At 41.1% G+C, this 16,458-nt stretch overlaps 1 protein-coding gene across 1 annotated transcript in view; it reads left to right on the top strand.

Annotated features, from left to right (window-relative positions):
- Positions 1-16,458, top strand: part of EPHX2 (epoxide hydrolase 2) — a 189,902-nt gene that overhangs the window by 123,732 nt on the left and 49,712 nt on the right. The window contains exon 14 of the mRNA XM_030198674.1: positions 14,492-14,537. Within this exon, the coding sequence (XP_030054534.1) occupies positions 14,492-14,537 (46 nt within the window). The remainder of the gene's footprint in view (positions 1-14,491; positions 14,538-16,458) is intronic.

Here is a 16,458-nt window from a genome sequence, read left to right as displayed (position 1 = left end):
AGTTGAGGACACAGAGGGCATGGCAGGCCAACAGGAGAAACGTTGTGGCTTCTCGAACAATTCATTGACATGGGCACTGGAAGCATCGACCTTGATGGCTGCAAAGGCTTTTATATCCACTCGGAGTTCACCAGCATCGAGAAGGTCTCCACCTGTCTTGACATTGGGTCCTGAGAGTTGGCCTCGGGACCAGTCGGCATTGGACCCAACACTGTGAGGGGTATGTACAGACTCAAAATCGTCCTCATCGTCACCGAAGGACCATGATGCTGAGCTTCAGGGGAAGCCCAAGAAGCACAAGCATCAGTCCTCTTTGACGCATAGTGACAGGAGCACCTGGGGCATCGGTATTTCTGAAACCTGAGGAGCACTCCCTCTCTTTGGAAGAGGTGGCAGTGCGCAAGCCTCAGCAGCCAGGTTTCCACTTTGGGTTCAACACCGACCACTTCTCAGGCTGCTATCCTACCGGCTCTCCCGCCTTTGCTGATGCCTTCCTTCATTGAGCGGTTCCAAACCATGCTCAGGGAGGAGTTGACGCAGATACTGCAGCAATAGACTGCTCAGGCATCAAAAGCATTTGCACCAGCAGTAGGTCAGCCCCAACTTCACCCTGAGGCTCCTATATCTCCGCATACATCTTTGACACCATTACCTTGAAGGGTGTCAACCTTCACAAATACGGTGAAGGACGTCAGGGGAGGAAGTTTCCCCAGAGTCAGAGACTAGGACCGTACCTTGGTGCTCTACGGAGCAAGGACAGGGTTCCTCTGAGCTGAGGCAGACACAGACTGACTCAGTCCACCTGGAGTACAAGAAAGTCTCTGATTGGCATCATTCATGGGACTCAGAGGAGGATCTGCATTTCTTCTCGGAGGAGGAATCATATGGTATTTCTTCTGATCCCGCCCCACGTCAAGAGAAACATAAATCTTCACCTGAGGTTCTCTTTCAAGGATATGGATTTGGCCATCTCATTTACATTGGAAACAGAGAAAGAGTCCAGGGTGGACATGTTGGCTGTTCTGGGCTGAATCTCTGCTTAAGTATGGAATAACAGTACCATTGCTGATCCATCTTACACTAAATTTCATCACAACAGAGTAGTTCTCTTCACACAGCCTAACTTCCTTCCTAAGGTAGTGTCGGAGTTTCATCTTAATCAGTCAATCATTCTGCCAACATCTTTTTCCAAAATCTCATGCCCAACTTTCAAACAACCAAACCTGCTTTCACAAGGGGCTATATGTAAGTTCAGAAAATTGGGGGTTAATAATAAAATAAAACACCACGGATTCCAGTGTTAAAAAGCAATGAACCACTACTGTCAACCTCTAAAATAAAAAAAGGAGGCATTTTAAAAAGAAGAAAATACTTCTTAAAAGAAATAACTGTAATTCCCCAGAGATTGTTTAAGAAATTTAAAAATCAAAACCGGACCCAATATTTAATGAAGAGGCACTATCCCACCTCACAAAAGCTAAGAACCTGTGAAAAGCTATAGAAAACCTTATTAAAAAAAAAAAAACTCTCAATTACTATGCGTTCCAGCGGCTCTCTTGTGGGTTCCAATGATGTGCTGATGATGTCATCCAAACCACGGGCTGCTGAAATAACAAAATTTCGAATAAAATCATGAAATACATATACCCCGATTCTGTAAAGGTTGCCAAAAATTGTGCACACAAATTTAGGCACATTCCCGGTTTGCACTCACAATTTAATAGAATGACCCAATTAGTGCCAATAATTGGCTTTAGCAAGCCATTATTGGCACAATTAGATTTAATTGGGACTAAGTTAGGCACAGCATCCACTCTTAAAATTTAAGCATGGCCCAAAAAAAAGGGGGTGCAGAAATGAGAGTATCATGGGCATTTCGGGGCAGCTCGGGAGCGTTGTTTTGAGTTACGCACGTAATTACAGAATATGGATGTCCCGTGTTTAAATTTAGGCATGGGCATTTGCACCACATTTTTGTTGGTGAAAATGGTGGCGCCTAAATGTATGTGTGACCTTTCTGCTTAAGCAGTTATTCTATATCCAGCATTGTACTTTAGACGCAGCTTATAGAATATCACTTACACGGATATAAGTGCCATATATAGAATCTAGCCCATAATGCCCTCCTGAAAATGCTGTTTCTCGAATAAAAACACTGCATTTTTATGATTGATATTAATTATTATACAAGCTGCATATAAATTACAATTAATTTAAAATCCAGCAACCTCAAAACTCTAAAATGTAACATATACATGTATTCTCAAAACATAAAATGCTCACTTATACACTAACCCTTGAATTCTATATAAGGTGCGGCAAGTTGCATGCGTCCAGTTTATGTTTGCACCTTAATTGAGCCAGTGATAATTGGCCGATACCATTTATCAGCACTAATTTGCAATAATTGTGATTTGCAGTGATAATTGGCCGATACCATTTATCAGCACTAATTTGCAATAATTGTGATTTGCATGCTCTTCTTTTTAAGTGTAATCTAAAAAATAAAGGCATGCAAAAATCCTAACGTAACTGAAAAGGGGACGTGGCCGTGGGAGGAGTGTGAACGTGTTGGGGGCATTCCACAAATTTACATGCGTGGTTATAGAATTCGGGAGAACATGACTACATTTAGGTGCGGGTAATGGTTTTCAGTGGCGTAAATGGCCACGCCTAAATGTAGGTGTATGCTCTGGCCTTATGCGCTATGTTATAAGCTGTGCCTAACTTTAGGTGCGGTTTACAGAGTATCTCTAAGCACTGTTTTTGAACGTGCTTATTTTTTAGACGCCATTTACAGAATATGACCCTAAATGGATGTAATTACTAAAATAACAGTGAGGATCAATATATAAAAAAACCTCAGATTATTAATCAGTCAAAACTTACTAATATCAGTAAGTCAATAAATAAATGCATGAAATCTGTGCTATAATTTATCTCATAAAGCTTCCATGAAGGTCCTATCACCAATAAAAGTGATCATAAAAACATAAGTCAGATTCTTGATTTAACCCATTTATTTATTTATAAAAATTATACCCCACATCTACAATTCTGGGTGGTTTACGAAGAGGCACGCTGTTGAATTTGAATATAAATGTCTTCTTTTTTTGCAGTAAGTTTCTGTATTTTCTTCTTTCCACATAACGGTTTACTGGTAGCCACAGTGGTTTTTAGTGTTTTGAGGTAGGCTAGTGTTCCTTCATTAAATATTGGGTCTGATTTTTGAGGAATTATAGTTACTGCTTTTTAAGAAGTATTTTATTTGTAGCATGCCCCCTTTCCTGTGATCGCTGTTGCATGGTTCAGTGCTATGAAGCACAAGTAGAGTGTGTTATGGTATTTATATTCATTTTGACTTTGCCACTAGCCATGTATTTAATATTCATATTACAGCACTCTTTGTCTATTGGTTATTTTAATTTCATGTTAGTGTTTTACATGATTTTTGTTTAGATAAAAATATCTCGCTCTCTTCACATATATATATATATCTATATATATATCTATATATATATATATATATATATGTATCCATTTAAGTGCACGTTGGATAAGCGCATGCTCTGTTTAACTGCATGCCATACTTCGGTCCCGTTTTTGGCACCATCAATTTCTATGGGGACAAACTTCAGTTTAGCACACCACTAATAAGTGCAAGATTCGCTTATAATGCATGGTTTAAGACCGCTTCTCTGCAGGAAAGACTCCACATAAGCGCACACACGGAATATGGAAGCCGATTGGCACATGATAAAGGGGTGGTAAATTTCAAATCTCGTTGGTTAACTGCCACAGGCAGAATAAGCAAAAGAATGTTGTTAGAATGTACACTGGGGTCGTCGTCGTGGCGGAATTGTAAGACTTTAACATTGGCTGAACGAATAGAAGTTCTTAAAAAATTAGACAACAAACAAATTCAAGAATCTATTGCTAAAGAATATGGTGTCAATCCCAGTCAAATTTCACATATCTTGAAGCAGAAAGATCAGCTTCTGGAAGACTGACAAAACAATACAAATCCACACAAGGAACGAAAACGGGCGGGAAAAGCTGAGGATGTAGAAGATGCTCTTCTTCGGTGGTTTTCTCAAGTCAGGAGCAGACACTTTCCTGTCAGTGGTCCACTGCTTATGGAGAAAGCTAATCAGCTAGCTGAAAGTCTTGGACTAACTGAATTCAAAGCCACTGTTGGATGGTTGGAAAGATGGAAGGAGAGGAACAACATAAATTTCAAGAAACAGCATGGTGAAAAACAAGACGCTGATGACTTTGGTGCTGAAAATTGGGTTGTTTCAGTTCTTCCTACCATCTTGAACGAGTTTGCACCTCGTGACATTTTCAATGCTGACGAAAACGGTCTCTACTGGCGAGTGATTCCTGATGGAACACTTGCATTCAAACAAGCCGAAATTACAGGAAGTAAAACGTCGAAGGACCGACTGACGATACTCCTTTGCTGCAATATGGATGGGAGTGAGAAGTTGGAACCCCTTGTCATTGGAAAGAGCAGACAGCCCTGTTGCTTCAAGAAAGTTAGGCGACTTCCTGTGTCATACGAGGCTAACGCAAATTCATGGATGACTGGGGAAATTTGGAAGCAGTGGCAAAAGAAGTTAGACACTAGAATGCGGGCACAAAGGCATCAGATTTTGTTGCTTTGTGATAATTGTGCTGCACACAGAGATGATGTCAGGCTGTCTAACGTCAAAGTGGTCTTCCTGCCACCAAACACTACCTCTCTGATCCAACCTATGGATCAGGGCATAATAGCCAATTTCAAACAACATTATCGGGCTCTTGTGCTACGTCATCTGATGAACGTTATGGATGACCAGACTGGCAAGGATAAACGTGCTGTTGAACTGGCTTGTAATATATCACTGTTGGATTCCCTACACAAGCAGAAAGAAGCCTGGAATCATGTTACACAGGCAACCATTGTGAACTGCTACAAGTGGGCAAGCTTTGTTAAGGATGTGGAGAGGGACGAAACAGATGCAGCTGTTGCAAACGTGTCAGATGAACAGGTTATTGACATAATAACATAGTAACATAGTAGATGACGGCAGAAAAAGACCTGCATGGTCCATCCAGTCTGCCCAACAAGATATACTCATATGTGTATACCTTACCTTGATTTGTACCTGCCTTTTTCAGGGCACATCCCAGTCGGTGTTACTGAAGAGGAGTTAAATCGCTATGTAGCTATTGATTACGATCTACAACAGCTGACGACAGCACTGATGTCGAGATATGCGCCTACACGCAGGCAACGGCTGATTATGAAACAGATGATGAAATGAGCAGCGAGGCACATGCTAATGAAATTCAACAACCTCCTCCTGTCACTTTTGCAAGAACGCTGGAGAGCCTCAACACCGTGCGGGCCTATGTGGAGGCCACTGGATGTCAGTGCTATGACAGTTTTTACCATCTGGTAGACGTATCTATGGAACTCACAGAACCAATAGTGTACAGAGGACTATAACGGATTACTTCAAGTAAGCCTAATGTCAGTTAATGGAGACTGTATACTGTATATATAATAAAAAACAGTACTGTACATATGTTTATCAGATATGAAGCTTGTTTGGGTCACAACAGTTAAGTGCACGCTCTGGTTAACTGCATGCATTTCTTTGGTCCCAGACTCTTGCACTTAAGCGGATTGCACTGTATATATATATATGTGTGTGTGTGTGTGGCTGTCTATATATATGTATATATGTGATTTTTGTATGTTTGTGTCATTTTGATCTAGGTGTCGTTGTTGATGATATGTGGAAACCTTCTGCTCAGTGTGCTGCTGCAGCTAAGAAAGCAAATAGAATGTTAGGTATTATTAGGAAAGGAATGGAAAACAAAAATGAGGATATTATAATGCCTTTGTATTGCTCCATGGTGCGACCGCACCTCGAATATTGTGTTCAATTCTGGTCGCCGTATCTCAAAAAAGATATAGTGGAATTAGAAAAGGTGCAGAGAAGGGCGACGAAAATGATAAAGGGGATGGGACAACTTCCCTATTAGGAAAGGCTAAAGCGGCTAGGGCTCCTCAGCTTGGAGAAAAGGCGGCTGAGGGGAGATAGGTCTATAAAATAATGAGTGGAGTTGAAGGGATAGATGTGAAGCGTCTGTTCACGCTTTCCAAAAATACTAGGACTAGGGGGCATGTGATGAAGCTACAATGTAGTAAATTTAAAACAAATCGGAGAAAATGTTTCTTCACTCAGCGTGTAATTAAACTTTGAATTCGTTGCCAGAGAATGTGATAAAGGCGGTTAGCTTAGTGGAGTTTAAAAAAGGTTTGGACGGCTTTCTAAAGGAAAAGTCCATAGACGGTTATTAAATGGACTTCGGGAAAATCCACTATTTCTGGGATAAGCAGTATAAAATGTTTTGTGCTTTTTTGGGATCTTGCCAGGTATTTGTGATCTGGGTTGGCCACTGTTGGAAACAGGATGCTGGACTTGATGGACCTTTGGTCTTTCCCAGTGTGGCAATACTTCTGTACTTATGATTTTTAATTTGATTTGTTTTAAGTGTCTTGCCTCTGACGCATCCGATTGGGTTGTTGCTTCCACCATTTGAACATTGGATGTTTGCTGTTTGTTCTGCGGTGCTAGATAGGGGGTTTACATACATAAATCAACTTTATGTATGTCAACTGAATTATCCTCTTGGTGAAGAAAGCAGTATGAAGCCCAAAACAGGGAAGGAACTTTGTCATTACTCTTGGCTGTTGGCTTTCCGCCATTTCTACTTTCCCTCTCTGTTATAGCCAGAGGATTTATTTATTTATTTATTTATTTATTGCATTTGTATCCCACATTTTCCCACCTTTTTGCGGGCTCAGTGTGGCTTACAATAGGATATGAATAATAGAAATACATTTGTTACAATTTGGTTATGGATTACATTGTGCAAAGGTATAAGAGACATTCAAATATCAGATTTGGAATATGACAATGGGATATCAACATAGAAGTAATTGGAAGGGGGCAATGGGAAGCTAAAGGGTAGTGTTAGACAAAGACATATGGTGTCCATAGTTCCGTGGATAGGTGCGTGATAGATTGGGGTGCGGGATGAGGGATCAAAGTGGATGTAAAATGCATTGATGAATAGTGAGTGTGGACTCTATGTGAGTTGGCTCTTTCCGTAAGTTTGTTCAAACAGGTGAGTCTTTAGTAGTTTACGGAAGGAAGCTTGATCGTCAATCCTTCTCAGGTTACGCGGTAGTGTATTCCATGCCTGCGTGCTCTTGTGGGAAAAGGTTGACGCGTGCAACGTCTTGTATTTCATGCCTTTGCAAGTGGGGAAGTGGAGGTTTAGGTGTGTTCGGGATGATCTTTTAGCGTTTCTGGGTGGTAGGTCTATTAGATCAGACATGTACGCTGGGGCTTCGCCGTAGATGATCTTATGGACTAGTGTACAAACTTTAAAAGTAACGCGTTCCTTGAGTGGAAGCCAATGTAATTTTTCTCGTAGTGGTTGTACCCTTTCATATCTTGGTTTTCCGAAGATGAGCCTGGCTGCTGTATTTTGGGCTGTTTGAAGTTTCCTCAGTATTTGCTCTTTGCAGCCCGCGTATAGTGAGTTGCAGTAGTCCAGGTGGCTGAGGACGAGGGATTGCACTAGGCTGCGGAAGACGTATCTTGGGAAGAATGGTCTTATTCTTTTCAATTTCCACATGCAGTAGAACATCTTCTTGGTTGTGTTGTTTGCGTGGGTTTCGAGTGTTAAGTGGCGGTCGATGGTGACTCCAAGGATTTTTAGCGTTTCTGAGACTGGAAGGTTTAGGGTTGGTGTGTTTATTGCGTTGAATTCATTTGTGTTATATTGGGAGGTGAGTATCAGGCATTGGGTTTTTTCTGCATTTAGTTTCAGGCGGAATGCATCTGCCCATGTGTTCATGATGTGTAGACTTTGATTGATTTCGTTGGAGATTTCTTTGGTATCTTGTTTGAATGGGATATATATTGTCACATCGTCGGCATATATGTATGGGTTGAGGTTGTGGTTTGATAGGAGTTTGGCTAAAGGGATCATCATTAGGTTGAATATAGTTGGTGATAGAGGCGATCCTTGTGGGACTCCACATTCAGGTGTCCATGCTTTGGACGTGGTTGTATTTGATGTGACTTGATACGAGCGCATGGTTAAGAACCCCTTGAACCAGTTCAGGACATTTCCTCCTATGCCAAAGTATTCAAGTATGTGTAGTAGGATTCCATGATCAACCATGTCGAAGGCGCTTGACATGTCGAATTGTAAGAGGAGTATATTGTTACCAGTTGCAATTATTTGTTTGAATTTGGTCATGAGAGTGACTAATACTGTTTCTGTGCTGTGATTCGAACGGAATCCTGATTGGGCATCATGGAGTATTGAATGTTTGTCTAGATAGTTTGTGAGCTGTTTAGTTACCATACCTTCAGTTATCTTGGTTATTAGTGGTATGGATGCTATTGGCCTGTAGTTGGTTATTTCGCTCGTGTTTTTCTTTGTATCTTTAGGAATTGGGGTGAGTAAGATTTTTCCTTTGGGAAGAGTCCATTTTGTAGCATGTGATTTATATGGTTTGTTAGGTCTAGTATGAATTGTTGAGGAGCAGATTTCATGAGGCTATTTGGGCATATGTCTAGTTTGCAGTTGGATTTGGCATATCTTTTGAGAGTTATCGAGATGAGGTCTTCTGACAGTAGTTCAAATTCGGTCCAGGTTCTGTCTGCTGGGTGTGTTCCTTCTTCTGGATCTAGACAGTCTAGAAGAGTGGTGTATTCTGTAGGGCTGGCGGGTATTTTGTGTCGTAGTAGTATAATTTTCTCCTTGAAGTATGTCGCAAGGTTGTCAACACTTGGTGTATCTTTGCCGTTGGTTGTAACTGGTGTGGTGTCTAACAGTTTGTTCACGAGGTTGAAGAGTTTATGTGTGTCTTTGTAGTTTGGTCCTATTAGTGTTTTGTAGTGTAGTCTTTTTGTTTGTTTTATGGTATATTTGTATTTTCTTCGGAGTAGTTTCCAGTCGTTTCGTGTTTGTTCGTCTCTTTTTTTGTTCCAAGCTCGTTCTAGTCTCCTGACTTGTGTTTTTAGTTTTTTCAGCTCTTCGGTGAACCATGGATTTGCATTTTTCCTGTGTGATGTTCTTGTTTGGACTGGGGCAATTTTGTCTAATGTTCTTGTGCTTATATCGTCCCATTCTTGGAGGAATTGGGTGGTGTCTGCGTTTGTAGTCCATTCGTTCTGGTAGATCCGTTGCCAGAATGTTGTGGGGTCTATTTTTCCTCTCGTGGTGTAGGTTGTTCGTTTATGTTTGGTGTTTGTGTTTAGTTGTGTTTTTCGCCAGTAAAGAGTGACATTTGCTTTATGGTGGTCTGACCATAATGTGGGTGTCCATGTTACGTTAGCGAGTATGATAGATGAGTCCGGTTCGAATCTATTCGTTATGATATCTAGTGTGTGTCCTTTTTCGTGAGTTGGTTGTATGTTAGGTGTTTGCAGATCCCAGAGTTTTAGGAATTCTTTGAATTCTCGTGTATTTGGTAAGGTGTCAACTTCTAGGTGTAAGTTGATGTCGCCTAGTATGAGGATGTTTGAGGCTGATACGCAGGTATTCGAGATGAAATCCACGAGTTGTGTTTGGGCGTCTTGCCATTTTCCTGGTAGTCTGTAGAATAGGATTGTGCTGAGGTGTCCTGTTAGGCTTGGATGGTTGATTCTAGTCGATGCAATTTCAAGTTGTGGTGAGGTGGATTCGCCTGTGATTGTGATGGTGAATTCAGGTTTGTATATAATAGCTATTCCGCCTCCTCTTTTTTTTCCATTTCTTGTCCAGTGCGTGATTTTGTATTCTGGTGGGCACGTTTGTAAGATGGTAGGGTCTGTGGGACTATGGAACCAGGTTTCTGTGATGAATAGGAGGTCCAATTTGTCTGTGATGATCCAATCTAGTATGTCTACTGCGTTGCGTACTGCTGATCTTGCATTGATGTATCCTAGTTGGATTGAGTGATGTGGTTCCAGGGTGGGGTGTGACGTGTTTATTTTTATTAGTTGTCTGCTTCTTCTGTAGTTGGATTTGTTGTTGTCATTGTTTTCCTCATTTTGTCGGTGGTGTTTATGTCCGGAGGTTATTGCGATTGGTTGGTTGTTGAGTCTTTGATTTGGTAGGTTGTTTAAAGGTTGTGCATAGGATTGGTGAGATGTAAGCGGGTTGTTGTGGTTGTTGTTTTGGGCGTGCATTGTGTGTATGTGAGTGTTATGCGGTTTGTGAGTAGTAGGGTTGTTGTTGACTAGGCTGTGGGTTGTGAGTGCGTGTAGGAGTATAGTGAGACACTGGATAGTTAGGAGTGCACTGCTGGTGTTCATGTCTATGTACTAGGCGTTGTGGCAAATATGTATCAGGTGTATTTTTAGTGAGTCAAGTTTACAATTGTATTCGAGCTTGGCTACAATTCAAGTGAGGTACAGAGGTTTACAGTTGCATTCGAGCTTGGCTACAATTCAAGTGAGGTACAAAGGTATACAATTGCATTTGTGCTTGGCTACAATTTAAGCGAGTTAAAGTTTACAATTGCATTTAAGCTTGGCTACAATTCAAGCGAGGTAGTGCTGGCAATTGCTATTAGTTTAGCAACAATTAATTTAAAGCTGGTAGCAGTTCCGTACTAGGCAGGTTAGGTGGTGTTTGTATTTGTATTTACGCTTGGCAAGCTTGGCCACAATTTAATTTAATTTGAAGCTTGGCAACAGTTTATTGCAGGCCAGCTTGCACTTACTACTTGATAACAGTTCATTAGTAGGCAAACGGAGCAGAGCAAAGCAAATAAAGCAAATCAAGCGGGCATTTTTAAGTAATGCTAAGGCAGTGCATGCATGTTGCTTTCACTTTAAGGTGTGCAGAGCAAAGCAGATGTAGCGAGGGTTTTTTAAATCATGCGAAATCAGTGCATGCATGTGGTTAAGGTGAGCAGGCATTTAATTACTCTGTTCATTCACGGCGGTGCGACTTCTGTTCCTTGGTTGTGGTGCTGAGCAGGTTAGTCTTCCCGGTCAGTCTTGGGCTTCAACGGTCGGCTGGAGCTTAGCGGGTGAGGTTCTGCGGTCTTGCGGGGGGGTTCGGAGAGTCGGGTTCTGCAGGCAGGTCCGTGGCTCTTAGCCCGGTAGCGTTCCTCTCTGCGAGCCGCTTGAGTCTCCAGATTAGTTGCGGCTTACCCTTCTGTCTTCTCCGACGCCGATCGATCTCCGAATCGTGGCCCGGAAGGTCGGATCCAGCGTCTGCCTCCGGGTCAGATCAGGTCTCCCAAATCAGCAAGGCTGGGTGATTCGGAATGAGGCCCTCGGCTCCAGTGGTGTCCGAACCCTTCCGGTTCGGTCAGGGCACTCGCCTCTCCTTAAACGACCCCGCGAGTTCGGCTGCTCTGGGTCTGGTCGTTTGCAGGTAGATGGGCTGCGTGGCGCGGTTCGCTCCTCTGGAACTCGCCGGTTGCCCTTTGCGTCCTCGCCTGGTCCTCGGCTTCGGTGGTGTCCGAACCCTTCCGGTCCGGTCAGGGCACTCGCCTCTCTTTTTGGATGACCCCGCGAGTTCAGCCACTCTGGGTCTTGGTCGTTTATGGGCGGATGGGCCGCGTGGCGCGGTCAGCTCCTGCCCTCCAAATCCTCGCTTGGTCGGATCGATGATCAGTGCGGCACGATTCAGCCGTGGTTCAGTTCTCTCCCGGCCCGGTCGAGGGCGGTCGAGGGCGGCCCGGGTGGTCTGCTCCTCTGGGATTTTCGGGAGCTCGGTGAGGGAGCTTCCTATCTGTCGGCCATCTTAGATGGAGGGTTCATAATAAAAAACAGTACTGTACATATGTTTATCAGATATGAAGCTTGTTTGGGTCACAACAGTTAAGTGCACGCTCTGGTTAACTGCATGCATTTCTTTGGTCCCAGACTCTTGCACTTAAGCGGATTGCACTGTATATATATATGTGTGTGTGTGTGTGGCTGTCTATATATATGTATATATGCGATTTTTGTATGTTTGTGTCATTTTGATCTAGGTGTCGTTGTTGATGATATGTGGAAACCTTCTGCTCAGTGTGCTGCTGCAGCTAAGAAAGCAAATAGAATGTTAGGTATTATTAGGAAAGGAATGGAAAACAAAAATGAGGATATTATAATGCCTTTGTATTGCTCCATGGTGCGACCGCACCTCGAATATTGTGTTCAATTCTGGTCGCCGTATCTCAAAAAAGATATAGTGGAATTAGAAAAGGTGCAGAGAAGGGCGACGAAAATGATAAAGGGGATGGGACAACTTCCCTATTAGGAAAGGCTAAAGCGGCTAGGGCTCCTCAGCTTGGAGAAAAGGCGGCTGAGGGGAGATAGGTCTATAAAATAATGAGTGGAGTTGAAGGGATAGATGTGAAGCGTCTGTTCACGCTTTCCAAAAATACTAGGACTAGGGGGCATGTGATGAAGCTACAATGTAGTAAATTTAAAACAAATCGGAGAAAATGTTTCTTCACTCAGCGTGTAATTAAACTTTGAATTCGTTGCCAGAGAATGTGATAAAGGCGGTTAGCTTAGTGGAGTTTAAAAAAGGTTTGGACGGCTTTCTAAAGGAAAAGTCCATAGACGGTTATTAAATGGACTTCGGGAAAATCCACTATTTCTGGGATAAGCAGTATAAAATGTTTTGTGCTTTTTTGGGATCTTGCCAGGTATTTGTGATCTGGGTTGGCCACTGTTGGAAACAGGATGCTGGACTTGATGGACCTTTGGTCTTTCCCAGTGTGGCAATACTTCTGTACTTATGATTTTTAATTTGATTTGTTTTAAGTGTCTTGCCTCTGACGCATCCGATTGGGTTGTTGCTTCCACCATTTGAACATTGGATGTTTGCTGTTTGTTCTGCGGTGCTAGATAGGGGGTTTACATACATAAATCAACTTTATGTATGTCAACTGAATTATCCTCTTGGTGAAGAAAGCAGTATGAAGCCCAAAACAGGGAAGGAACTTTGTCATTACTCTTGGCTGTTGGCTTTCCGCCATTTCTACTTTCCCTCTCTGTTATAGCCAGAGGATTCCTAGCACATAGGCTAAATTTGATAGTGTTAGATTGTTTATATACCACCTTTCTGTGGTTCAGCCAAGGCAGTTTACATATTATATAAAGGTACTTTCTTTGTCCCTAGTGGAGTCACGGTCTGTTTTTTGGGGGTTTTTTGTTTACCTGGGGCAAAGTGACTTTCCGTGGGTCACAAGAATCCACAGTAGGAATCAAACCTGGTTCTCAATGCTAACCATTAGGTGATACTCTTCAAAATGAGAATGACAAAGTAAATACATGATCAGCACTTCGTAAAAAGGTTAAATAAACTCTCATGAAGAATCATGAATGGCTTACCAAAGTCTTCCAAGGTCTATTTTATGGTCACAAACTTTCAATAAGGATATCTGCAATAATGTATAAGATTGCAACCTTCCCATGTAATTGTAATGTACCCTGTTTTTTACCTTTTTTTTTTTTATAATATGAGAAATTTGTGTGTTTTCTTGTGATTCAGACGAGAAATATATTTAAGAACTTTTAACAGAAGTACCATTTTATCACTCACTTGTTAAATGAACAACCTATTCAGTGTACTTGAATGTAACTCATCTTGAGTTATTGAAAAAGATGTAATCTAAATAAATTTAAAAAATAAATAAAATATCTTCAGAGCCAGAATTATGCAAGGTTAGACTTTCAGAGCCTTCTATGACAACTGACTTTTTAGTGTGTGTTTTTACATATCTGAACACAGTTTGTGTTTTTTAAGCTTGAGTAGTGAGGATATTTATTGCTTTGGACAGTTCACTGGGAAAATGGTATATAAAAGATTTTAAATTAAATATGACCATATGATAGTGTGAGCAGTCAGAGCCAGGTCACAGTATAAAAGTGAAGCAAAACGCTTTTAATGGCTTGTTTCAAATATGTAATCCAAATCCTGTTCTTTTCAAAGGCCTAGAGATTCAGGAACAAACAGAAAACATCTGACAGTTTAACTCCAACAATCAAAGAGACTGGCTTGTGGTTATTAGCTTGCAGTTCAGTACTAAACAGGGAAAAGACATGGCTCCTGCAAGGCTATAAAAAGTCACAAAGTTGGAGGGAGAACTTATGTCTACCTTGGCCAGTCTTTTGGTCCTTCATATGTAAGTTGGAGATGTACTCTGGATGGGTGTTCCTTCCAACTCTGGGTCTCCCTTGCTTGTCTTTGCTCTTGGCTTTTGTTTTGGTTGAATCACACCCTCCTGGCTAGACCTCTTATTGTGGCCCTGTGATGGAGTATGTTTAAGGGCAACTGGCGTTTTCCTATACACTCTCCATATGTATAAATTGATTATAGAAGGAATGTTATTGCTACCAAAAAGTTTGTGACCATGAAATAATTGTTTAAAGATAATACCTGCATGTGACTGAGCGAGGAACATATTCTTTTCTTTCAGGATCGCCTCTCTATCCCCTTGACTACTTCTAATGTACAACAGAGAGGTAAAAATGTGCTTATTTGCATAATATCTTTAAAATGTCTGAGACTGAACTTTCTCTGTTTGAAAAGTACTCTGGTAATTGATCATTATCTGAAAATGCAGTGTTCTGATAGCTTTGCATAATCCTAGTTGCAGGTTACTATATCCATCTTAGTTTTGCTAAAGACTTCAGATTACCTCTGCCTTTTTCAGTGTATGTAACATGTGTACACACATGAAGAAAGAATGCCCTTTAACTTGGCCATATAGGACCAAACACATGAGTATCCTGGATTCATCTTTAATTAGAAGGTCAGTTAAACTCTTTGTTCCCATTGTAACAAACTGTGGAAATCCCAGGAATAAGCAGTGGATTTGCATCATAAACCATTAAGATGGACTTGAACTTTTATTCCAGGAGCATGTCCAGCCTCTTAACTCTCTATTAGACCTAGCCTGAGCTCCTTTCAGGGTAAGATTATGTACTCGTATGTGCCAGTCAAGACTGCTAAATCTGCTGCTGTTACTCCTTGCCAATACAGCTCATGCCTTTCTTCCCCTCATTACAGTGCTGTGGGATGTTGACTTTGAATGTGTGGTATAGGCAGTAGTATTTTGTTCTCATGCCTTTTCTATATTTATACAATGCCAGCCAGTATAGTGGTTGTAAAATAGATGGGAAGTGAGTCACCAAGAAAAACTGGAGAGGAGATGGAAAAAGAATAGAGGAAGTGACCAGAAGGAGTTAAAAACTGGAGGGAAGAATGACTACGTTAGGGAGGGAGTAGAGGGTAAGAGACCAAAGGGAAAATATATAAAAACAGAAGAAATAGTGGAAGAAAGGATAAAGTATGAAATATAAAAAGATGTGGAAAATAAAATAAAATGAAAATTAAACCTTAAATACAATTACTGCTAGAAAAGGTTTATTAAAGTAATATATTTAAAACATTGATATATTTTTAATAAGTTTGCTCTCTTTTGGCTGTTGCAAATTATGCAGATGTAAACCATTGTGCAGGAGTATCTTGAAAACTATGCCACCGAATTTTCTGTCACAAAAAAAGAGATTCTTACTATACAATACTTTCAGTGAATATCATCTCAATATTTTATTTAATTTTTAATATTTATAGTCCTTATAATCACAGTTTTAGGCAGGGTACAACATAACATGCATACTAAAATCAGGAATTCATTTATGGACTTTTAAATATACAAACTGTAGAACATAGGAAACAAATCAAGGTTGGAGGACTATAGGGGCGGGGGCAGAGTAAAATGAGTTGTTCTGGGCTGCTACAGTAAGGGAAGGAAGCTGAAAAGAGAGAGAGAAATGGCTTCTTGCTCCTGCTGACAATCTTATAATGCGTGAGATTGCAGCCCTTAGGTATGTGAGCTGGAGAAGGGGCCAGAATACGTGAGTCACATGTGTGATTTTGTCATGTCTGTAACTTTTTACATCCATAATTGGCAGAAAGCATTGAAAGACCTTAACCCGTTATCTCATGATATTGTATGGGGCGAGGGACATCAAACTGGTAACATCTACTTCAGTCTTGGCAGCAACAGGATTAGAAACTCTTCAAAATCCCTTTGGATTGTGGAAATTTAACAAAGCTCCTGAAGCTACAGTTGTAGTGCATGGGTTAACCCATGTGGCAGAATCAGTTGTAAAATAAGTATCTAAAGAGTTTAGATACCCAGACAAAACAAGTTAGAGGTTTCAGGAAATGTATTGCAATGAACACGTTAAAGTCAAGAAGGCTAAAATCTGGAAGACGCAGGAATTAGGATTCAAAAGCAACTGGGACAAACAAAGTTTGCAGACTGTACAATACTGTTTCTGTAGTTTACGTTTAATGAAAGTCTGCCCTCTGGCTGAACAACAGAGCAGTTTACAATAATCAGCCATGACATCTATCTTCAGTGTTCAATAATTA

Source organism: Microcaecilia unicolor, chromosome 3, assembly GCF_901765095.1.
Source record: "Microcaecilia unicolor chromosome 3, aMicUni1.1, whole genome shotgun sequence".
NCBI classification, from domain to species: Eukaryota; Metazoa; Chordata; class Amphibia; order Gymnophiona; family Siphonopidae; genus Microcaecilia; species Microcaecilia unicolor.
Note: the sequence above shows the minus strand (reverse complement) of the source record. Positions and strands in the feature narration are given on the sequence as shown.